This window comes from Neofelis nebulosa, chromosome 11 (genome assembly GCF_028018385.1).
Source record: "Neofelis nebulosa isolate mNeoNeb1 chromosome 11, mNeoNeb1.pri, whole genome shotgun sequence".
Classification (NCBI taxonomy): domain Eukaryota; kingdom Metazoa; phylum Chordata; class Mammalia; order Carnivora; family Felidae; genus Neofelis; species Neofelis nebulosa.
The window spans coordinates 94,108,168-94,131,231 of NC_080792.1; the positions used below are offsets into that span (position 1 = coordinate 94,108,168).

At 59.9% G+C, this 23,064-nt stretch overlaps 1 protein-coding gene across 6 annotated transcripts in view; it reads left to right on the plus strand.

Moving 5' to 3' along the window:
• Positions 1–23,064, plus strand: part of ADGRD1 (adhesion G protein-coupled receptor D1) — a 180,071-nt gene that overhangs the window by 126,563 nt on the left and 30,444 nt on the right. For all 6 annotated transcript variants that reach the window (XM_058691526.1, XM_058691527.1, XM_058691525.1 and 3 more), the window contains 2 exons: positions 10,824–10,897; positions 15,397–15,520. In XM_058691526.1, the coding sequence (XP_058547509.1) occupies positions 10,824–10,897; positions 15,397–15,520 (198 nt within the window). The remainder of the gene's footprint in view (positions 1–10,823; positions 10,898–15,396; positions 15,521–23,064) is intronic.

Here is a 23,064-nt window from a genome sequence, read left to right on the forward strand (position 1 = left end):
TTGTGCAGGAGGCCGGGGACTCCGCGTGTCCCAGCTGGGCGTCATCTGCCCGCCGGTGGCCCACGACACAGCTGCGTCCCGTCCCTGAGTGAGAATCAACAGCGCCGCCAACGTGGCGGCCAGGCGGGACACGCTGGCGGCCTGTGTAGCTGGGAAGTGCTTTCGTCGGGTGGCCAGGTGTCCTGGCGCTGCTCACGCTGAAACGTGACTGGCGGCTTCCGGCCCAAATTTCCAGAGTCACGAACCGCGCCTGTTTCCACGTTCACCCTCGGGGTTCAGCGGGAGGGACGGAGGCGGCCCGTCCTCCTGGGCCCTCACACCTGCCTGAGGTGGAGGGTTACACGGATCCACCCCAGGAAACAAGAACTCCGTGTTCCTCTGATGGTGGATACTGGCAACCGGCCGTACCGCCGCACGCTGCCTTGCGTTTTCTGCTGTTTATTTGAAACAGAACTGGGGTGTTTGTGTTTACGTGGTAAATTTCCATCGAGAGTCCTCTCCGTAAACGATTAGGAATTCCAGTCATGACGTAATTTTCTGGAGTGTTCGATACTTCTGACAGTGGCAGACATCTCTTCAGCCTTTCCTGACCCGCAGGTGCCCATTCAAAGGCGGAGAGGGTGCTCTCGTGTCCGGGGCTGGACTCTGGATTGAAGCCCGGTGGGGAGGGGCTCAAGCCCCAGCCAGAGGCTGGTCCCACCTCTTCTGTCTTCCCCTCCTTAACATACGCGGTTTGTGTGGATGTTTCCTCCTCCAGCGACAGAAATCACAGCTTTTGTGGCCCCAGGAGCTCTGAGCAGAGGCCTTCAGACTCATCTGGGTCTGTCTATACGGCAGACCCCTTGATCAGATCAGGAAGGACACGCTGTCAGGAGAGAAGGGCCCTCGGGAGCAGAGCTGAGGGGTTGCTGCCCACACCATCAGCCGGAAAGGCTTTGCCCACAGTGTCACCAGAGCCCCAGGCCAGGAGCTTGCTCTCCGGGTCTGATGGCATCGAGTCCATGCCGCGGCCACTGGCTCAGAGGTCTGATGGAGGAGGCCAGTGAGGCCATAGCAGCCCGAGGGTACATTCCTGGGCAGGGTCTGGTCCAGGGCAGGGTCCAGTTCTGGGCCAAGTTGCCCGAGCTCCTGCCACCTGCCCCGAGAGGTCAGGGGCCACGGAGCAGCCATGGGTCACGCCACATTCCTGTCTCTGTGTCTTCTCGTGTCTCGAGATCGGCCCCAAGGCGAGCTCTTCTGCAGCCGGCACACCATCCGGTGGGAGCTGGAGCGCTGTGTCCCGAGGGCAGAATCGTTGCCTTTGGCCCCCACCGTCACCGGCACTGCCTCCCCCCGGAGTCAGGGGGTGGCTGCCGGGGCTTCGGGTGAGCATGGCGAGGAGGCGGCCGTGTCGCCCAGCCTGGTTCCCTCCCGCGGCAGGATCGGGCTTCTCGTTTCAAGGCATGGTCGGGGGAGAAAAACACTGACTAGCTAGGACCTCATGGTGAGGGGCGTCTGCGGAAAGAAGGGGAGAGAGCCAGGAGCCAAGGTCACACTGAGCCCAGCGCGCGCGGTCCCCAGCCGCCGGAGCGACAGAGCGCTCGGACACGCGCTTCCTCGGCGGCTCCGTGGGCTGCACTGGAGAACGCGGCGGTGCTGGCCACCGCGAGCAGGGCAGGGGCCACAGGGACTCTGAAGCCACCAGGGGCCCCACCAGCCGCAGCGTGAGCCTCAGCGGCCGGACCTGCCAGTGGCCCAGCTGCGCCCACAGGATGGAGCGTGGCCCTTGTTCACGGCTCCTGACGCACGGGGGCTCTCCCGGCCCCGCTGTGCCGCGCTCAGGGCCAGCGGTCCCCAGGTCCACATGCAGCTGGGCGGGCTGTGCCTCGGAGCTGGGCCCCGGGCCTCTCTCTGGGCCGTGGTGTCACTGCCTCCTCGGGGGACCTCTCACCGGGTCGCGCCTGCCCCAGGGTGGGGCGGGGCGTCACGGCTGCTCGCCCCTCCGCCCTTCACTGCCCTGGGCCACGGCTGCCTCTTCCTCTTCTCGTATTTATGCCCTGAGTGTTATAAAGGCTTACGCATTTTGTCGCAACGCCCTTCCTTGTTCGAGGCCGCTTAATTCTGCCCCAGCGGGAAAGCATGTCTTTAAGTAAGAGCTTTTCCCTCGAAGCAGCACAGTGGTTTGGAAAGGCTCTGACCTGCTTTCGGTGCCCCGAGAATGACAGGCTTTCAGTTCAGAAGTTACTGCCGCGTTCATACCCCAGGACCCTTGGCTTTTGGACAGACCAACCATTCCCTGTCTGCCTCGGTCAGGAGACCTCCTGCCTCCTTCTACCTGCTTGCGTCACTGTTCGTGTTCAGGTCAGTTTGGCCACTGAAACCTGGACGGTTTCAGGATGGACGGTCCAGGAAGGACGGTCATCCGGATGACTATTTCCCTGTGGACATCCGTCAGTTTTGACAGTCTTGTATCCATTAAGCACATTTGTTCCGACATTCCTGGTGGCCTCCTATGTGCATGATTCTTTGACTCTTCCTTGGAGGTGGTAGTAACACAGTTCATGCCTCCTTCATCAGCGAGTGAGACGATATCTTTAATACGTGTTCATTTTGATCTCTCTGAGAGTCATGATTTCACCTTTGTGGAAAATTGTCTTTTAATGAGTGGGAAGACAATTTAAGGGAAAGACTGTAATTCCTCTGTTAGAAAAGGAGTTTTTTTCATGTGTGTTGAATGTCCAGGAAAATTTGGATTAAGCTGTTTTACTTATGAACTTGTAAAATAGAGTGGCAAACGGAAAATCTAGTGTCTCTGGTCTCCACGGTTCTAGAATGCACATTGTGAGTTCGACATTCTTACCTTCTTCTCTAAGTTAAATTGCTCACCTTTCAGGGAAAATAGCATCACTTTTAATGTGGTTTATGGATGAGTTCAAGATCGAAAACACGATTTGTTATTATTAGCAGCCACAGAACCAGGCTGTAAAATAGATCAGAATTATATAACCTCTCCAGCCCACACCATTATCTACACAGGAATAAAAATATTACTCTCCTTGGTGTGGCCCCTCGGGGCATACCTATAATTGCAGTTTCCTGATTATCTGCAAATCCCGCAGCTAAAGGTTTATATTGAGATTTCTGCTTCGTAGCTTGTGTTATGAAAACAATACATTTTCCCCCCAGTTGAGGACAGCTGATAGACATGGAAACGGCATTTACCGTTTTGATTGTCAGCCCTTATTTTCAGACATACGTTAGAGGGCAAACTATAGTTTATGATCCAGGAAGATTTTCTTGCTGTAGGAAAAAAACCAGACATGTGCCATTGGAAACAAGAACCAGTGAGGATGATGAATTTAGGGACCACGGTCCCTCTACACTTACAAAGAACGTGTTCACGAAACTTGGGCCAGCCACATGGGAGTCCTGGGTCTGCTGGCCACACAATTCAGGGCCAGGAGGGAAAGGCGGAGATCCATATGGGAGCGACCAGCAGATCATTACTGAAGCCGTGTTTTAAGTTCTGAGTCTTTCTTTTCTTCCATCACAGCACGGATGACAGTAAAATTAAGTTTGCAGAACATTTTTGAAAAATTCAAACCAGGTGTGTAGGGAGAAATAACTTATAACCCAAATATTCCATGAGCAAGAGGCGTCTGGGAAGAAAAATAACACAGAAAGAGGTCTAGAAGCAAAAGCTGACCGCTTTGATGTGGGTGGAGGGTGGAATCTGACACCGGGGGCGGGGGGCTGTGGCCGGACCCTCCCCGGATGATGGATAATCGCTTCCCTTGTTTTGGCCCAGACCACACAGGAGACACTGTGCTTCACAGTGAGAACACAGCGTACCCCTCGGGATGCAAACGTGGGTGTTCACCGAGCCACCGGGGCCCCAGGAGGCGGGAGGAAGCCCCACGAAGGAGCGGGGTCCTGGGTCTGTTGTGTATCGGGTGTGCTGGATTGTCTGTGTGGGACTCTCAGTTGGTGACAGATAGTGGAGACTCGAGGTGCTGGGGAGGCAGGGGAGGGTGATCCCCAACGAGAGTAGCATTGTCCGCGATGATGGGAACAACACTCGGTGATCCGCGGTCCCCTTCGCTGGCCGACCGAGGAACCCCACGTTCCTGTGCAGAATGCGGCTCATCAACACGGGGCCTAGATACAGAAAGCCCTGCTTAGTGGGTCGGTACCTTCACCTCCCGCAAGCCTGTGTTTCCTCCGGCTGGCAAAGTGATGCGGTGGAACCCTTTTAAAACCTTTTATTTCGTGATGAGGACAGATTCACAGGAAGTTGCAGATTGCAGAGGTAGAAGAAAGAGGTCAGTGGAGCCCGCGCCTGGTCTCCGCCGTGGTTACGGACGACGGAACTGATTGTGCAGCTGCAGAGCCGGGGTGGACGTCGGCACGTGCTGTGGGTGCAGACGGTTGTTTTAAGTCAGGCGTGGGCTCCCGGAACCCCCGTGGTCACCAAGATGCCCACCTGTTTTACCCCCGCCCCAACTCCTGGCAGCCGGGGGTCTGTCCTTCGTCTTTATAATCCCGTCCTTCTGAGAGAGGAATAGTGAGAATTGCACCGTGGGGCGCCTTTTGAGCTTGGTGGCTTCTCTCTCTCAGCCGAACGGGAGGCCTGTCCTGGTCACTGCTGCTTCGGGCTCGCGCCTTCTCGAGGCAGCTGGTCGCGCGGCGTGGCGGGCCCCAGTGCGCCCGGCACTCACCCGGTACAGAATGTTCTGGTTGTTCCCAGGTGCTGGCTCTCAGAAGAAGGCCACTGTAAACAATCGTGCACAGGCTTTTCTGAGGAAACGGCTTGTATTTCTGTGGGATAAATGCCCAGGCGTTTTGTGGGGTCACAGGGGAAGCATTCTTCATATTTTTCAACACTTCTGGACGATGTCCCAGAGCGGCTGTCCCCTTTCACGCTCCCAGCCGCTAGGTGTGAGCAGCTCAGCGTCCGTGCCCTCGTCAGCATCTGACAGGGTCACCACCTTCTCTCTCCGTTGCCCTCCTGGTGGGTCTTCATTGCCTGGCGGTAGCGTTGCTGACGTCTCCTCTGGGGCCTGCTGCCCGTACGTGCTCGTCATTGCAACGTCTCCTTGTGCCCCGCGTTCGTTTTCTAACTGGATTCTGCGGAGTTTGTGTAGCTGAGTTGTGAGAGTTCTTTACATGTTCTAGACCGCACGCCTGCGTCACACGTGTGGTTGGTGAACGTTTCCTGCTAGCTTGTGTTGCTGTCCTCTTCAAGGGCTATTTCACAGAGCTGAGGTTGTTAATTTTTAGGAAGTCCAATTTACAGATTTTTTTATATTCAGCTTTTTTAGTGTTTGTTTATTTTTGAGAGAGAGAAAGACTGAGCATGAGTGGGGGAGGGACAGACAGAGAGGGAGACACAGAACCCGAAGCAGGCGTCAGGCTCCGAGCGGTCAGCACAGAGCCCGACGTGGGGCTTGAACTCATGAACTGTGAGATCATGACCTGAGCCGAAGTCAGACATTTAACCCACTGAGCCACCCAGGCGCCCCAGGACATGTTTTTATAACTCATTTTCTTTCTCCAATTAACCCCGTGTGTTTGGGCAGTCATGTTATTTATTTCATGCTCCTGAGCACGTGCAGAACGTATTTTTAGAAGCGCTGCCACGGGAGTAAATGGCACCTGATGTTAATAAGGAGCCTATTTTCTAATGGGAGGAAATGATGCAAGAAAATTGAGGAAAACTGACGATCCCTCACAGAAAAGAGATTTTTGCGACTTGTGTGAATTTGTCTTAATTCAGATGAATCCCAGTGTGTTTTCCACCCTCCTCTCTCGGACTAGAAGGGAGAGGGCCGTGAGGGCTGGAGCCGGGGGGGGGGGGCCTGGGGGCCGCCCTTCCTGAGCGTTCTGGGACCCCTGACGTCTCTGTGTCTGTGGTTAGCCAGAGGGCGGGGGCAAGTTGAACCCTGAAGCCCGGGCCGGGAAGGTGCCTCGATTCTGTTTGAAGCAGACCGGAAGCAAGTGTGCGTGGCAGCTTCAGACTCGGGAAACAGCAGCAAGGACACGTGGCGTCTGGGTCCAACGGCCCTAAACTTGTGGCTCAACACGAGATCTTCCTTTACAAAGACAAGCATCTTTGCAGCTCATGCATGTGAAACGGGTGGAGGCTTCCGGAAACGCCCCCGAAGCCCACTGCCGACAAAAATGGACTCACGGCCGCCCTCCCTCCTCGCTCCTGCCGCCTCTCGGCCCCTCTGGTTTGCTCCGCCAGCTGGCCGTGTTGGCGCCTTTTCCGCTGAGAACCTCAGGACTAGGTGTCACCTGGGCGCGGGGGTGACTTGAAAACACGTTGGGCTGTTTTGAGGGGCCTGTTCTAATTGCAGACCCCGTGTGACTTCCCAGATTTTTCCTCTGTTTTGGCCCCGAACATCCCAGCAATTCCTGTGCCTGTTTCCCTCCGCTGCCGAGCCGGCTGACGGGCGGGCTGTGAGCTGGAACCCCACGGTCCCGGGTCCTCAGGCTGTTCCTCTGGAGTCGGGGGGTTAACGGGACAGGGTGTGGGAAGCCACGGAGGATCGCGCTGGAGAATTCAGACCCCCCTGGAGGGTCCCAGAGTCCCAGGGGGCAGTGGAAAGACCGAGAAACTTGTGTTCCGGGGTTGTGCGAGCCCCACGTGCCTGTGGCCCCTGGTCCCCAGGGCTCAGTGGGCATCTCTGACCCCATTCCCCAGTGGCCGTGGTGCTGACCTCCCAGCCGCACTCAGCTGCAGGTGGACAGAAGAGGCAGGTGGGGACGCTGGGCTGTCACCTGCAGGTAAAACGAGCTCTTGCCAGCACCACACGGGCATCTGCGTCGTGCGGTTGGGACGGGTCCTTCCACAGGACAGACCCGACTTCGCCACCTCCGACTCAAAGGGGCCTGGAAGGGTCGCGGGACAGGGAGGCTTGGGCAGCATTTGGGCAGGGGAGGAGGGCGGGTGCCTGTGTCAGGGCCTTGGGGGTGACCTCGGACGACCTGATTGTCACCTCGAACTAGGGTGCCTGTGGTCCACACGTGCCTGGGGCGAAGGGGACGTTGTGTGCATGTGAGCGCAGCACGCAGGCACGTCCTCAGTGCCCCCCACCGCCTACCTCTCCTAGGAGCCAGGAGGGACAGCCCTGTCCACGGACGGTGAGCCCCTGCTCCGCTGGGTCGCAAGCCTTTCCACCCCGACCTCTTGTCCTCCGGCCTGTTTCTGGAGGTGTTTCCTCAGTCGTCTCCTCCATGGGGCCCCTGCTGCCGGTGCCGGGGTCCGTGTGGGTGTCTGCCAGGAGGGGCTGCATCCACCCTGCTCCCCTGCCTACGATTCTCGAAGACAAGGAACATCAGCCAACACCAGGATTTTGAGGCTGATTAAGGGGTTTCTTTATCACCTCTCCCCTCCAAAATTAACTTCGTTTTTCTTGCTTTTGTCAAAGATGGGACACCCCACCTGTCTGGAGCCCCGGACCCTGGCTTGTCGGGAGACGAGCTGCGTTGGGGACGAGGGTGGCCGGCTGAGAGGACTGCTCCCCACCATCTGCCGAGGTCCCTGTGCACTGCTCCCTGATCTGGGAGTGTGGCATTTGACTCCTTCTGTGGCTTTCCTGAGGGTCAGAATTAAGGACCGTGGCGCCTTCTGTGTATTTGCTGGGAGCAGCGACAGGCATTTGTCTCTCCCCCTGCTTTGTAGGAAAACTATATGCTTGGATGCGAAGCAAACAGATTTCCAAGCAAGGGACGTTCATGGGTTGTTATCTCGTAGATTTGTCTGCGCCTGAGATGCGTCTTCTGGAAGCAGACAGCCTTCTGCACCGTGATTATGGTCGGCAGGCAGTGGATACTCGCTGAATCCCGTTTTCTTCTCCCCAAGTGGTTGAGTTTTCCGAGGAAGTCTCAGGCCCCGCAGGAGTCGCTCCTAGGGCCCATGTGACACCTACGTGAGTTTGGGGACGTCAGGTGGCTCGAAGCAGGGCCAGCTTCCTGCTGGAAGGCCCGCTCTCTGCAGACCGCAGCGCCTCGGCGTCAGGGCACAGGAGGCGTGCAGGTGACGGTGCTGCCCCTCGCCCCGGTGAGCACACCCCGTTTCCTGGTCCCGTCGCTCGCAAGGCTGCGGGGCGTCGGCGCCTCCCACGTTTCTGCAGGAAATGGGGCCGGGACACAGATGACTCACCTTCCTGTCTCTGGCAGCGCTGCTCCCCATGTGTTCACCAGTCACGCTCCTGGGAACATTCTAGGCCTCCGTTCTCGGAGACGTGCTGAGGGCCTCCGTTCCGGCGGTTGCAGACTCCAGACATGAGGAGGCGGCCTGCTGTTCTTGGCGCGGGATGGCGCGGGGAGGAGCCTCGGACGCCAGGGCGGGAGTTTCCCGACTTGGGGTGTGACCTGGACCCCAGGCCCCGGGGAGCACCGTCTGCGCCTCCGCTCTTCTGACCACACGCGCGCTGGGCCTGCCGCGGTCGGGCTGATTTTTAAATCCCCTCGAATTCGGATCTGGAGTCAGAGCGTCGGGACTGGGAGAGGCCCCTTTGGCCGGAAGTGAGAGCGAGCCGGCTGCACGCTGCAGGCGGTGGGGGAGGGCATCGCGTCTCCCTCGGGCCTCAGCGCCCCCCCCTCCCCCCCGACGCGTGCGCCTGGCCGCGGGCTGCCTGCAGCCCTCGCTGGCGCCCACCCGCCTTTGCGGCACACGAGAACACACACACGCACCTGCCCGTGAACAGTGACGCCTGGTGCTCCTGGAGGGCGGGCCCAGGGCTGCCCGGGGCCACGGGCACCCCAGCGATTCTAGGTGGGGGCCGCCACCTGGTCCTGATTGGACTTTGCACTTCGTGGGTTTGTGTGTCGCAGTTCCCCTGCTCACAACCTTCTGTGTCCCCAAGCGGCTGCAGGATGAGACTTTGCGCGTCTGAACACGATGTTCACAGTGGCTGGGACACTGAGGCGGGGGTGGGGGTGGGGGGGGACAGGGGCTCTCAAATTAATGGGCGTCACCCCAAGGTCTTGTGAAAACCCCACCCCCTGTTTCCGAGGGCCGGGGGGGGGCCTGGGATGGGCCACGCCAGGCTCCTGGGTGATGCCTTTGAAGAGCGTCCTCTCGGGGGGCGGGGTGGGAAGGGGCACCAGCAGGTGGCCCAGGTGGCGCGAGGTCAGGGGTCTTGGGGGGAATGTGGAAACAGAGTAAGAATAAGTGGAGGTTTGTCTTTTTAGCTCTTCCCTGGACTCCCTTGGCTCTGCCGTTGCTTGGCTTGGCCCCTCCACTTTCTCTTAGGGTTTGGTCAGCTCAACTCATTTCCCTGGTACCAGCCCCCGTGCCCTGACGCGGCAGGTGCTCGGAGAGAGGATGGCCTGTTGGTTTCTGACGCAGCCCAGCGCAGTGGACCGGGCTGTGGCTGGACACCCCCTCGGGCACTCCTGCCCGTGTGGCAGTGCCGACCCCGGGGGGCAGCAGGCATCCCTGCCCTGGGGGGGGCCTCACTGTCGTGGAGGAGCACAGGTGACGCACAGGCAGTAACCAAGCACGTTTCCGGTGGTGTTGAATGCCGTGTAAAAGATGAACTGGGAGAGGGAGGGTGGTGGGGGCGTCTCTAGGCGGCGAAGGTGTGAGCAGCTGGAGGACCGGCCACGGTCCTGGGCAGGAGGGGTCTACGGAATTTCCAGGCACAGACAACAAGGCATTGAGATAATGCTGGCACTAGAGGGAAACAAAAGGGGTGAAGATTCCGTTTTGCCAAGGTACCGGTAATAAACGGCACACGTAACTGCGTTGTGCGCTCGGGGACCATCAGCCATGGTTCTGGCACGCAGCCGATGACAGGTGGCCCTCTGGTTTTTGCGGTGGGTCCAGAGGGCACCCGTCAGGGCTGCTGCCAGGAAAGAGGAACTTAGGTCCCGTCTGGAGCCGGGATGGCGAGGGAGCCGCCCTGTCGCTCACCTCTCCTGCAGCAGGTTGGCTCCCGCGCTGGTCCCCACGCTGGTCCCCACGCTGGCCCACGCTGGCCCCCACGCTGGCTCCCACACTGGCCCACACGGCCCCTTGACCAGGAGGGGTCTCGTGAGCAGCGCTGGTGGATGAGACGATGGGGTGAGTGGCGGGCGACCATGTGAGAGGTACTGACTGGGACTCTGTGAGACACCGCGAGTCCGGAGCGGCCCTGGCTTCCTGCCGCGCTCCCGCTTCCGGAGCTTCCCGGTGGCGGTTCTGGGCGGACCCCCCGCGATCCGTTTTGGGCAGAGCCGCTGCGGCCAAGTGCCCCAGCTGGCATCCAGGAAAGGTCCAGGGCTGGAATTTTCTCTCTTGGGGGAGAACGAGAGCCCCAGGTTGATCTGGTCTGCTCATTCCTCTGTCCTCATTCAACCAGCCCGTGGTAAGAGCCAGCTGGCCAGCAGGGCACAGGACAGACTTCCTGGTGGGGAAGACAGCACACAGACAAATGAGTGAATATGTAATCTGCTGCGTGGTGGTCGATGCTGAGGAAGGGGTGGACAGCGCAGGGGTTGGTACCGTTTCGACTGGGCAGGAAGGTCCCTCTGGGGTGACCAGGTGGCACAGACCTGCGGGAGACCATGTATCGTCGGGGGGGGGAAGAGCACTCTCAAGGGAGGACGCGGCAAGTACAAAGGCCCTGGGGCGGGGCCCTGGCTTCTGGGCTGGTGTGGGCGAAGGAGAGGAGGGGGTGTGAGGTGGCCGGTGCCATGGGCTCTGTGACCACCACGGGGTTGAGCTGGAGGGTGGGTGGCCTTTGGTGGCACCAACCCAAGGTCTCCCGTGGGCTGGGGCGCGGTGCTCAGCTCAGTGCTAGGAGCCTGGCTCGTCCAGCGGCCTCATGAAGATATCCATCTTTTCGTTTCAGTCCCGCCGGCAGCGCAGCGAGGCCACCAACAGCAGCAACCAGGTCTTCCTGTATTGTGCCTTCCTGGACTTCAGGTACTGCCTGCTTGGGGCCACGGCAAGGACTGGAGGTGGGGGCGGGGGGAGCGGGGAGGGAGGGGGAGGGTGTAGGAGAGAGCAGGGGAGGGGAGCACCGGGTGGGCAGGGGGGAAGAACGTGGTGTTGGGAGAGCAGGGGTGGGGGGAGCACAGGGGAGGGGAGAGGGAGGGGAGGGGTGTGAGGATGGGGGGAGAGTGGAAGAGGAGAGCGGGGCGGGGGGACCGCTGGGGGAGGGGAGCAGGTGCGGGTGGGCGCACCCGCGTCCAGGTTACGGTCCGGGTCACCCTTCTGGAGGCAACGCGGTAGCGTTGTCCGTAAATGCTGGAAACGCCTCGGGACGCAGGGCAAGACAAGAAGGAGGCACTGGTGCAGGTGTTCTCGGGGACCACGTGGGACTTAGCAGGACTCCGCCCCTGAAAGCCCGGGCAACCAGTGCAGCCAGGGCACCACCGCGGCCTGAGAAGGGTCCGTCGCCCTCGGCTGTGCCGCACTGGCCGGTGTGGGGCGGGGGGAGGCTGGGCGGGGGGCGCTGGGCAAGCAGCTCTTCCCCGGCTGGCGTGCAGGCCTCCCAGGCCTTCACGGCCCACGCTGGGGTGCACTGTCGCACCTCAGCCCTGCTGGAGCTCGGTGAGCTGGAGCGCAGGCCAGGGGCGCCCTTCTCCGTGCCTGCGTGGGTGTCCCGGGATCCGCCGTCACGGACGATGTCGAAGAGTGCCTGTCCCCTCCCGCTCTGCCCTCGATCCCCACACCGCCGGCGTGGTGTGGGCGTCCGCCGTCCGCGTCCCCACGTGTTCTTTGTTAGCCAGAAGTGCACGTGCAGAAACGGCCACACCTCTGTCACAGGGCTCTTGAGTTTTCACAGACGAGTGACCGTGGGGGTCAGGATGCAGAACGGGCCCAGCCCCTGCCCCATCCGTGTGCCCACTTGTCACTCCTCCCCGGACTCCAGCTCCTGCGGCCGCCGATTTGTCTTCCACCAACACGGTTCTGCGTCCACGAGAACGCCGCGGGGACGGAACCGCTGCGTGCGTAGCCCGTGGAGTCCGGCTTCCTTCCGTTAGCATGAAGACACCCGCGTCGTCGTGTGTGTGAACAGCCCCCTGTGGTCATTTCCTGCCGGGCGGCCCCTCCCTGGCTCCCTCCTGTCCGCGGGCCGCTTCTGGGCAGCGTGAATGAAGCTGCACGCTGGCCTGCTTTGCGTCCCGGGGAGGAAGCCCGTTTGCCCGGGTGCCTTGTTCGTTCACAGGTCGTCGAATGTCATCTGCTAGCCGTGTCGAGGACTTCTGCGTCCGTGTCCGTGTTCGTGGAGGAAATTGGTCCGTAGTCTCCTTTTCTCGTCAAGCCTTTGGGTTTGGTAGCAGGGTGACCGTACCATTGTAAAGGGTTCGTTCCGGACAGTGTAGGTCGAACTGGTCTTGTTTCTTCTGCAGCATTCGATCGAATTCACCACGGGGCCGTCTGAGCCTTAGTTTTTGTTGTTGGCAGGCTTTGAAGCACGCGTCACGCGTCTCTGGTTGGCACAGAACCATTCGGGCCACGTGTCCTCTGTGTTTTGGCAGTTACTTTTTTGAAGAACGTGTCCGGGCCACGTTTAAAGTGCGTGCACGGAGTAGTTCGCGGTGTCCCCTCGCAGCCCGAGTGCGCGTCAGACGGTCTGTGTCCTCGTCCCCTCGCCACTTCCTCAGCTGGCGCCTGCCATCTGCAGCGGTCCCCGCGCCTTCTCGGCCGCTCGCACGAGAGGTTTTTCGGTCCTGCAGATCACTCTCAAAGGCACCGCCGTTGGTTGGGAGTGTCTTCCCCTCTTGCATTCTTATTCTCGATTTTGTTGACGTAGTCTTTTCTCACCCTCTTGCCGTGGGATTCGTTTGCCCTTCGCTGTCTAACTTCCGAGAGTGTGGGCTTCGGTCATTGGTTGAGGCCTCGACTCTTCCCTGACGCAAGTGTTTCATGCTGTGAATTTTCCTGTGAGCGCGGAGTTGGCTGTGTCCATGGTGTTGGCACGTTGCTCTTTCCCATTAGGCGAAACGTGTTTTCTAACCTTTCTTGTGACTTCTTCTTCAAGCCACATGTTGCTTTGAAGTGTGTTGTTTGGTCCAGCTGCTTGGGGATTTTCCAGAGATCTTCCTGCTGTTGATTTCTAATTGATTTTTTTTTTTTTTTTTTTTTTATGATCTGAAAACATTCTTTTTTTTTTTTTAACTTCAGTCCTTTTAAATTTGTAGAACTTGCTTCATGACCCAGCATGTGGTCAGTGTTGGCGGATGCCCCTTGTTTCCTTTATGAGCGTCTGTTCCCGACAGGTGCTGTTCTTGTCACTCTCCACTGCAGACACGTCAGATGAGTGACCTTCTGGAGCCACTGGAAATAAGAACACAACAATTACGTGTTTTCCTTCACACCTGTCTGTTTTCACGCTATTCTGACTGTGCGCGGATGGAAGTTTCTGCCTGGCGTCGTGGCCCTCGAACTCCTTACGTAGCGCAGGTCTGCTGCCACTTCCTGTTCGTCTCCGAATGTGTTTGTTCCATTTTACCTATGAAAGATGTTCACCCTGCGCTGAGAATGCCGGTCACTTCTTTCTAGACGTCAGGCATGGTATCAGCACGTTATTCCAAGCAGGCTTCCCTGGGGACCTTCTGACCTTCCTGACCCCTCCTGCTCCCTCGTGGCAGCCGCACTGCCGAGACTCAGGAGTGTGTTTTCTCCGTGACTGGTGTATGAGTTAAACGTACGCTCAAAGGAAATCCGTGCTCTCGTTCCGATCCATGTTCCATGTCCCGTACCACCACAGTTTGGGCTGTGGTCTGCCCACATCGCTCTTAACTGCCGTGTGGGACCTTGTTACATTTGTCCCACGTTTTAGCCATGCGTGCCAGCGAGTGGGCGTTTTGTGCGTAGACCCAGGCGTCCCAGGTCACGGGGTCGTGCAGGTTCTTGGTGTCGCTGGGCCTGGCGCCCGAGGCAGGTCCTTCGTGCGTGGCTGGGGAGCCCTCCTTCCTGTGGGTGTCCCCGGGAAGTGGGTGTCACTCGAGGGAGGAGGTGCTGCGTAGGGCTCGGCTGCCCTGGCCGATGCAGGTGTCCTCACGCCTCTGTGGCTCCATGTGGGAGGATGTGACTCCCGTGGTTTTTAGATCCCAGTCTGTTCTGTGTACAGAGAGGCGCACTGTCCATCCCTGTGACCCTGCTCATGTGGCCCAGCGTCTGCTGGTTCCAGGCCAGCCTCTCACGGGAGCGTGGCATCTGTGTGCTTCGTAGAGGGACAGAGGAGCCACATGGAGCCCAGCTGCCGGCCTGGCTGGCTGTCCTCGAGGTCCCGGGAGCATCAGGCTATGAGGCAGGGCCTCAGGGCCTCCGACTGACAGTGCTCTCTGGCCGCTGCTGGGTGCCCCACCTCCGTGTGGAGAGTGCACCGTGCATCCCAGAAAGTGCCTCTGAAGCCGCTGTCCCCACCCGGAGATGCCCCCGTGACCCTTTCCTGCCCCACCCTCGGCTTCTGTGGCAGAGCCTCACCCGGACTACGTTCGTGTGGGGTGGCAGTGAAAGTGCCACCAGGGCGTGCTTCCCTAAGGGACGTGGGCCCCTCCGGGGTGGCCTCGTTTCTCATCCGCCCCGTCCACGGCTGACACTGCCACCAAAACTGAATGTAAAACAGAGAGAAACTCCCACCTGCTACTTTGTTCATCTTAGGAAAGGTTTCCCCGAGGACCCCGCCTTTGGCTGAAGCAAAGATCTATCTTTGCCCATGAGTCAAAGTTGTCATTTTGGGAGGAACCACGGAAACATCATGTTGAGAGTTAAAAAGTACAAAGAGACGTACCGAAGAAAATCGTCATCACTGATGTCGTCACCATAAGAAGGAATAATCGCGGTTTGCTTGCAGTCACTTTAAGAAGGGTTACGAGTCCCAGGTCAATACGTTGATCTCTAAAAAAGTAAAATGTTGTGAAAAAACCAACATCCCTTTGGCTGCTATGCCTCATCCTCTCTTGGGAGGTCGCCAGTCTGGGATGTTCTCAGTAATTCACGTGTAAGTTAGGCCCACGCTCACGGAGAACATACGATCTCTTCTGCTTCACGCTCCGCGTGCCCCGACTGCACCTCGTGCACACGATGCGTTAGGGCTCGTGTTTCACCCACGTTCATACACATCCCTGACCGACGTGCTGCATTTTGTCACCTCTGTGAGAGCCACACACTTTGCTCACCCAGCGCCCCATGGCGGCCACGGGGCTGCTTTAATGTTCTGTGGCGTCACTCGGCGGGGACCCCTGGGTGTGTCCTCTGGGCTCACGTGTGTCCCCTCAGAGCTCTCTGGAGGTGGGACTGCCAGGTCCAGGACGAGCACATCTTGTTTTTCTGGGCCGTGGGCCAGGGGCCTCGGGAGTGTGTCGGCCGGGAGGTTCCTTGCTCTCCTGTCCCTCGTTCCTGTGCCGCCCGGCCAGCACCGGCACGTCCGCTCCCTCAGCCGGCTGCCCCTCTCTCTCCTGTGTCCCCAGCTCCGGAGAAGGGGTCTGGTCCAACCAGGGCTGCGTGCTCGCGGAAGGGAACCTCAGCTACTCCGTCTGCCGCTGCACTCACCTCACCAACTTCGCCATCCTGATGCAGGTGGTCCCGCTGGAGGTAAGAGCCAGGCGCCCGGGTGCCCGGACCCGAGCAAGTGCCCTTCCTACCCCAGGCCGCGGGCGGCTGGGGCGAGTTACCTGCCAGAGTCTCGGGCGGGGGGTTTCCGCCGCAGCGGGGTGGACGGCAGCCTCCACTCGTCAGGGAGACCCTGTGATTAGGGACATTTGGGAAGCTCTACTTCTCTGGCAAACAGAACAAAAGGAAACAAAGCTTTGCTGCAAGCTCCCTAAGGTAGCACCTGTGCAGACCCCAGGTCCTTCTGGAAGACCTGTGTGCAGGTGGGAGGACAGGTGTGCCAACATTCTCTGCCTTCGGTCACCGGGCTGAGAAGCCTGTGCTGTGGGAGAGTCGGGGTGTGTCCAGCGCAGCACGGGGACGTCCTCGGCTGTAACCAGGGCGCACGAGTGTCCAGAGAAGGTGTGAGGTGGTGACACACAGGTGCACATATGCACTGTGTCCTCTGAGCGTTTCTGCCCTGGGATAAGAGGGGGGCTGCGGGCGGAGCTCTGGACTCTTTCCAGACCTGACTCCCAGCTCCAGGGTTAGCAGGTGCTGTGGTGGGGAAGGGGACATCCAGAACCTTCTGCTGTCCTCCTCTCTCACTGGAGCCGTGACCTTACCTGGAGACTCAGGTCAAGGGTGGAGGAAGGCCCTCCTGGTTGGGTTTCTCTGCTTCAGAATATTTAATCTTTATCTCCTGCCAGACCGCACAGTCGGCCCTAGGAGCTAGACGTTCATTTTATTGGTTTAAGGCGAGCAACGTTTAGAAGACAAAAAAAGTGCTCTTTAAAAATGCAGCTGCCTCAGGATAGGCTCCTCTGAACTGTTATCAGTCCCTGACTCCTGTGTGTGAATGACTTCATTGGCTTCCAGACCCCAAAGGAGACTGAATTTCTGTGTGCGGGCCAGAGGATGGGGAGGAGACAGGGATCGGTCCTAAGGCCCTTGGAAAACCAGGCACCTGTACAGACACGTTCTGTTTCATCCCAGACTGTGTTTTGGAAATTGAAAACTCTGACTTACAGCTTTGACTTTCTGGCTCCTCTTGAAGAGTCAGCGGGTTCGGTGATGCTGGGCCGAGCAGAGGCTCCCTCCTCCCGCACAGCCGTGCACCGTCCCCGCTCGGCACACGGCAACCTCCCCCCCTCCCCCCCCCGCCCCCCGCTCATCGGGGCAGGTGCCCGGACCCCCCAGGCCCCTGTGCCGTGCCTGGGGAGTGAACTGGGGCCTGGAGGGCCCACTCCGCTATCGGGGCCCGCTGCGCCCAGTGCCACGACCGGCACATCCGGTCCACGGGGCACTGGTGGGAACCTGATGCGCGCAGGACTGTGGAAGTCTCGTTTGGCCTGGCGTGACTCCTCGCAACCCCAGGTCGCCACCTAAAGACCGGCTCCTCGTCCGTGACCACTGCACGTGCACCTGCCCTGGGGGTTTGGCTGTAAACTAGAGAAACGGTGCGAGTTCGCTCTTGAGGGGTTTGTGTGCTAGTGAGAAAGACAGGTAAGGAAGTGACGTGCATGACGCGCGTGGGGGTGGGGAGGCCTTTTGATCGTGTGGTCAGGAGGGGCCGGGGGGGGGGGTGGGGAGAAGAATGCCCCAGGCCGCGGCACAGCGAGTGCAGACCCAGCAGGCGGGAGGGGGCTCGGGGTGCAGGGGGGGGCTTGGGGGGCTCTGGGCGGAGGTGACGAGCACGGGAAGGGCTCCTGCCTTTGCAGGACGTGCCATGGATTTTGTGTCCGGACTGTGAGTTGCTTATAGAGGCTCCAGAGGGGAGTCCCTCAGGCACATGTGGAAGGGGACTGGCGACTGCTTTCAGGTGTCCTTCAGAACGTTCGGAGCTTTGCTGGGCGATGCTGTCACGGCTTGTGTGCGCCTGGTGCCCCGCGCGGTATATCTGTGTTCAGGCAGGTGTGACCCCCAGGCCGTCCCAGTGGGAGTGACGTGCGGGCAGCAGCCGCCCCTCAGGTGCTGGGCACCCCCTTCCCTTCTGGTCCCTGTCCCCCGGGCCCTCTGTCACCCCCTGGCCCCTGGGGCTCTCTCTCACCCGCTTTCTCTCCCATCCCCCAGTCTCTGCCCTGTGCTGCCTGAGTCAGGGCATGGACTCTGGCTCTGCCCCATCAGCAGCCGGGAGGTAAGGGAGGTGGGCCGGGGCCAGTGAGGTGGGGCCAGTGAGGTGGGGTGGAATGGAAGATTCCAGAACTCCCTGAAGTGCAGAGGGGGCCTCAGCTCCCTGGGCTGCAGGAGGCACCCTGGGACACTCCACCCTTCCCGGTGTCCTGTGCCCACAAACCCCCCTCACCAGGGGGCAGGCCGCGGGAGCCGTGCCTGCATTTCTCCCTGGGGGACGTGCCCTTCTCCTCTCCTGTCTTACCAGGGCCTCAGCCTGCGTGGCTCCGCCGTGTCCCTCAGGGTCCCACGTGGAAGTCAGCGACCCGCCTTTGCTGTTCCGGAGGGGGGAGGCCCCAGGCTGCCACCCGCAGAACGTTTGTGTCTGTAGGGCGGGGAAGGTCCCAGGGTGCTGTGGCCAGGTCCCCTCATTTACAAGTGGAGACAGTGAGGCCCAGGCAGGGGGCTGGGCTGGGCTCACTCATTCATCCAACAAGAAATTACTGGATTCGAGGTGACGACCCCAGGCTTTGAAGGCATTGCTCTGGGCCTGGGGAACGCAGCCCTGGGACTGTCACGGTGCTTGGGATCTTGAGTGGGGACGCAGACACTCCACACTTGAAAGCGTGCTGTCCTGTGGTGATGAGGACGACGTGGAAACCACGTGGGGTTGGGGAGGGTGCTGTTTGGAAGAGGGCAGCCCGCAGGGCCTCCCTGAGAAGCTGGTGCGGGTGGGCGGCCTCAGGGAGGAGGGCGTGGCCGCAGGAACCTGCGGGGACGGAGCAGGTACGAGGCTTGTGCACAGAGGCAGGGCTGGGTGGCTCTCGGGACAGGTGCCAGGCTCAAAGCCAGAGCTGCAGACTCAGGTGTTGGGGGCAGAGAGGTAACCGACGTCAGGGAAGACGGGAGTGGGGAGCAGGCCATGAGCGAGTGCCGGTGTGGACGGGACAGGTGCCTGGCGGGCACCCCGGCCGCAGCCTGCTCTCTGTCTCCAGGGGAGCTGCCGTCCTCCTGTCACAGGTGAGGGCCTCGGGGACTTGCCCAAGGTGACTGGGGGACGATCCTAAAGCCGGGGCCCTGCCCCCTGGAAAGGCCGCTGGCGGACAGGCGGGTGCAGGCAGGAAGCCGGCTCTGGGATGTTGGTGGGATGGAGTCAGCCAGTCCAGTCAGCTAGAAAAGCCAGTCACAGAGCATTTACGATACAAATCTGTCACCACTCAATGTAGGTGACACCAGATTTGGACAGTCTGTGGGTGTCTTCGTGGAAGCAAATCATATCTACTCATTGCCGGGAAAGGTTGATTTGAAAATGATTCATAATTATCCGTGCTAAAAATGAACATTCTCAGGAACGTTAAAACATAAAGGCAGTTATCACACTAGATGCCAAATCTGTGGCAGTTAATTTAGTAAGAACAGCGGGACTGGCTTTCTTCCGTCTTCCTGAGCCCTTCCCGGGCTGGGTCTTGGTCCAGGGTCTCTCCTGGGAGCTCACCACCTTCCCTCTGCGTGTCTCCCTGGGCCGCACCCCTCCTGTGAACCCGCCTCCACGTGGCGCCTGGGGCAGCGGGGCCGGGACCCCGAGGGATGTTCCAGGCCTCTTTCTGCTTGCTCTTCTCCGTGGGGCCCCCACCTGTTCGTCAGCAGGACCCCGGTGGGGGCACCACGGCGAGCGGGAAGCAGGCCCGGATGCCCTCCCACTGATTGCTGATCGTGCAGAGTCAACGTCCTAGACACCCCGGCACGGTCCCCGGGTGGCTGGTTTGCGGGGATCCTTTTGGCCCAGAGCACTGGTCACCCTGGCTGTGGCTGGCTTTGGTGGCTGTCACTCCGCCGGACCTTACGTTCTCCTGTTAGGATCATTTAGTTAATATGAGAGCCGATACACGTGCGTGTTCTCGACGATCAGGCGGCAAAAAGGAAGGCAGCGTCACCCCATCTGTCTCCTGGTCTCCTGATGCTGCTCCTGCAAAGCCACACCTGTTCCAGCGTCGCCCCTCCTCCCGGAAATGTTCCTCTCTCCCCCACGTGTGTGCACCCCACACGGGCTCAGGGCCATCTCTCCCGCGGGCAGTGTGTCCCCACGTGCGCCCTCACATCCGCTTCATCCTTGCCGCACCTGCTGCACATCAGGAGCCCGGGCTCGGAGGGCACTTGGCCGGTCACCTGCTGATGGGCTCCAAGCTGGCTTCCCGTCCTTGGTTCTTCCCTGCAGCCCAGCAGTGCACCGTCCGTACACACTTCTCTAGGATGACTTCCTGGCAGGGGGACCTGGGGGCACTTACGCTGCTCTCGGGGGATCCCGTACCAGTTTATACCTCCTCCAGCGGCGGACAAGAATGGGTGACTTTGTTGTAAACGTGAATCCCAAAAACTCGGCCCCAGCACTTCCCGAGCTAAGTACACTTCAGACGGGGCTGGGGAATAGCCCCACCTGTAGATCTGGGGCCACGTTCATCATGAGTCGTGACGCCAGGCACCTCCCAAAAGTCACTTTGGCCAAGAATCCCAAGAAAGTAGTTTTGTTTTTTTTTTTTTTTTTTTTTTACTATTGGATAAAATTATCTTCAGGTTAATTTTGGAACAGTAGTTTCCGCGAATAGCCAAGAAAATTAAGGAGAAGAACAGGAGAGACTTTGCACGGCACAGTGGACCCCTGTGAAGCCTAATGGCCAAAATAACTTGGTGTCGACATAAGCCCAGGAAAGCAGATACGTGGAACAGACCCCAGAACAGACCGAGAATTTCAATACACCTGTGAGAATCTATGTCGTAGAATTCAAAGAATGAGGAAGTAAGATAACACGTAAAGTCAAGCATTCACAGCCTTGTCTGTAGTGGAGAGAACAGAGTAACAGAAGTATTAACCTAACGCCAAGGAGCGCACAGGTCCCGATACCTCTACGCCAAGGAGGACGGCCCACCTCCGCTCCTCTGTCAGCAGGACAAGGACTCCACCAAGGACAGAAGTGCAGCTGTGAGAGTGAGTTGGAGGGACCGGCTGGCCTGGAGGGACTTCCACGGCATTGTTATGTGCAAAGGGCAGGGTGCAGAGTAGCGCCCAAATGTCTCCTCTTTATAAAGTCGTGTGAGGTCCCCGTGCACGCGCTCAGCGATGTGAAGTGATGTCTCGCTGTGTGATCGGAAGAAAGGTACAGAAGTGCCTTCTGGGCTGTCAGGGTTGGGAGACGCTGGACCGCATTCCCGGCCCATGTGTGCTAATAAGACCCCGTGCGTGCATCTGTGAGGAATTAGGGAACGTGATTGAACAAGAAAATCAGTAGCCGGAAGAGGCCGTAGGCAAGGCCTGCTCGTGGATGCGGAGCTTCCCTCCTCCTGACACCCAGTGGCTTGGTTGGAGCCTGGCGTGGGGCAGAGGCCGCGTGGTATGAGCGGCATGTGGAAGAATGGGTCCGTTCCGCGGGAGAGGAGCTTAGGGAGACCGGGAAGCCGTGTCCCCCGACGCCAAGTGTGGCCGCATCAATAGTAACCCTGACTCGTGCTGCCATAACGGCTTGGGCACACGGACCTGTTCGCCATGTTCAAGGGCAGGTAGACGGGCGCCGGACTGGTCACCTTTCGGGACCGGCCAGCAGAGGCACCGGGGACGGGGGGAGCCAGGCCCTGCCGTGGTAGGTGCCGCGTGGCTGGCCCAGCCAGGACCCGGGAATGGGTGGGGCCGCAGTAGCCGGCTCAGAGATGAATCCCTAGGAAGGGGAATCGGAACTGGCAGGATTTGGCGGAGGAGGAGGGGCTGACGTGGGGACCAGCCAGTCCCACCTGTTTCCGGGCCCCCCACCCGAGGTGCACGTTCCGGGGGGACAGTCTGGTTGTCTGCACGGTGATGGGCGGCCCCACCGAGGCTGCCCCCGTGGCAGGGTAGTGGTGGGCACAGTCCCTGAGCTGGCGGATGCCCAGAGGCCCCCTTGCCCACCCCTTGGCTCCTCCAGTGGGTCAGCTGTCCCGGAGCTGCGGATGGGGGGTCGTCGCAGTGAAGGAGCAGATCTGTGAGGCGCAGCCACAAACCCCAGCCCCGGTCTGGCGGCCGGCCGGTGGGCCTGCGTCCTTTAGCCCGTTGTCAGTATTTCGAGAGTCCGAGAAATTATCTAAAATTTTTGATTCTGGTTTTCTTCAAAAAACAAAAAGTGTGTGCGCCCGGAGCTTCCTGACAAGCCGCTGCTGCCCCTCCCCGGCTCCGCTTTGCCGCCCTCCCCGTGCCTGGGGCTCAACCTCTCTGCTCCTCCCCGTGGTTCGCACGGCTCTTCTGCTTCTCGAAAGACAGCGAAGCCTCTCTCACGCTTTCCTGGGAGAGGAAGTGACATATGCACTAAACGGGGCTTTTGGAAAAAAGCGGAAAGTAAAGGTATTTCTTTTTGGAAGGACAGTTGCACTTGGTTATGATGTACGCAAGCTCCCAGGTGGCCTCGCGAATTTGTGCGAAAAGCCTCTCGGGAGCCGTCGGGGTCTGTGGTCTGTGACTCAGAGGAACCCATGTCCCAAAGCAAACTCCAGGCTTTTCTGGGCATTTCTAAATCTGGCCGCAGGGTGGGGAAGGAAGGGCACCGCTGGGGCACACCACGCCGCCTGAGACGGGCGCTGTAGGGCGTGTGTGCATGTGTACATGTGTGTGCGTGTGTGGGCGGGCGAGTGTGTGTGTGCGTGTGTGGGTGTGTGTAGGCAGGCTAGTGTGCGTGTGTGGGTGTGCAGGGGTCTCATCTCCCCAGCACCCTGTCCCTCAGGCCCTCCGCACTCGGGCCCCACGGTTACAGGACCCATGCTTGGCGGCCACCCGCCAGATGCAGCTGCCTGAAGCCACTCGAGGGCTCTGGCCTGGCCGCCAGGGAGGACACGGGTGGCTGTAGCGTGAGGACCTAACGACACGGCCGCACTGGGGCTAACACGCCTGCTCTCGGAGCTGTACTTGTGGTCCCGGTGGGCCTGTCAAGAGCGGCCGTGCGGGCGCTCAGACGTGTGGGCGGAGGTGGGCACGGTTCACCATCGGGAAGCCGGCCCCTTCGTCGGGGGGTCCCCGTGTGCGCATGTCACTTACCCGTGGGAGTTGTGTTGTGAGTCCTGTTGTGTGGCTCTGCCCCCCCTCGCCGGGGTGCGGTCAGCAGGGGCCCTGCTCTGGCTCCTGGTCAGCCAGCTCGGCCTGCGGCCAGTGCCTGCTCCGAGCCTCGGCCTCCCCGTCTGTGACGTGGGTTCCTCTCTCCGTGGAGCTGTGCTGGGGAGCACACCCAGCCCTGAGCACTGAGTTCTGAGCACCCGGCCCCAAGAACTGAGCCCCAAGCATCAGCCTAACTGAGGTGACAATGACTTCCAAGGGAGTGTGAGGGTGCCCCGGGGTGACCAGGTGGCTGAGGAGCCTGGAGGCGTCCTGGGGGAGCAGGAGTGGGCTGTGTGCGGCCGGTGTCAGCACGGAGCCTCCCCGTGCT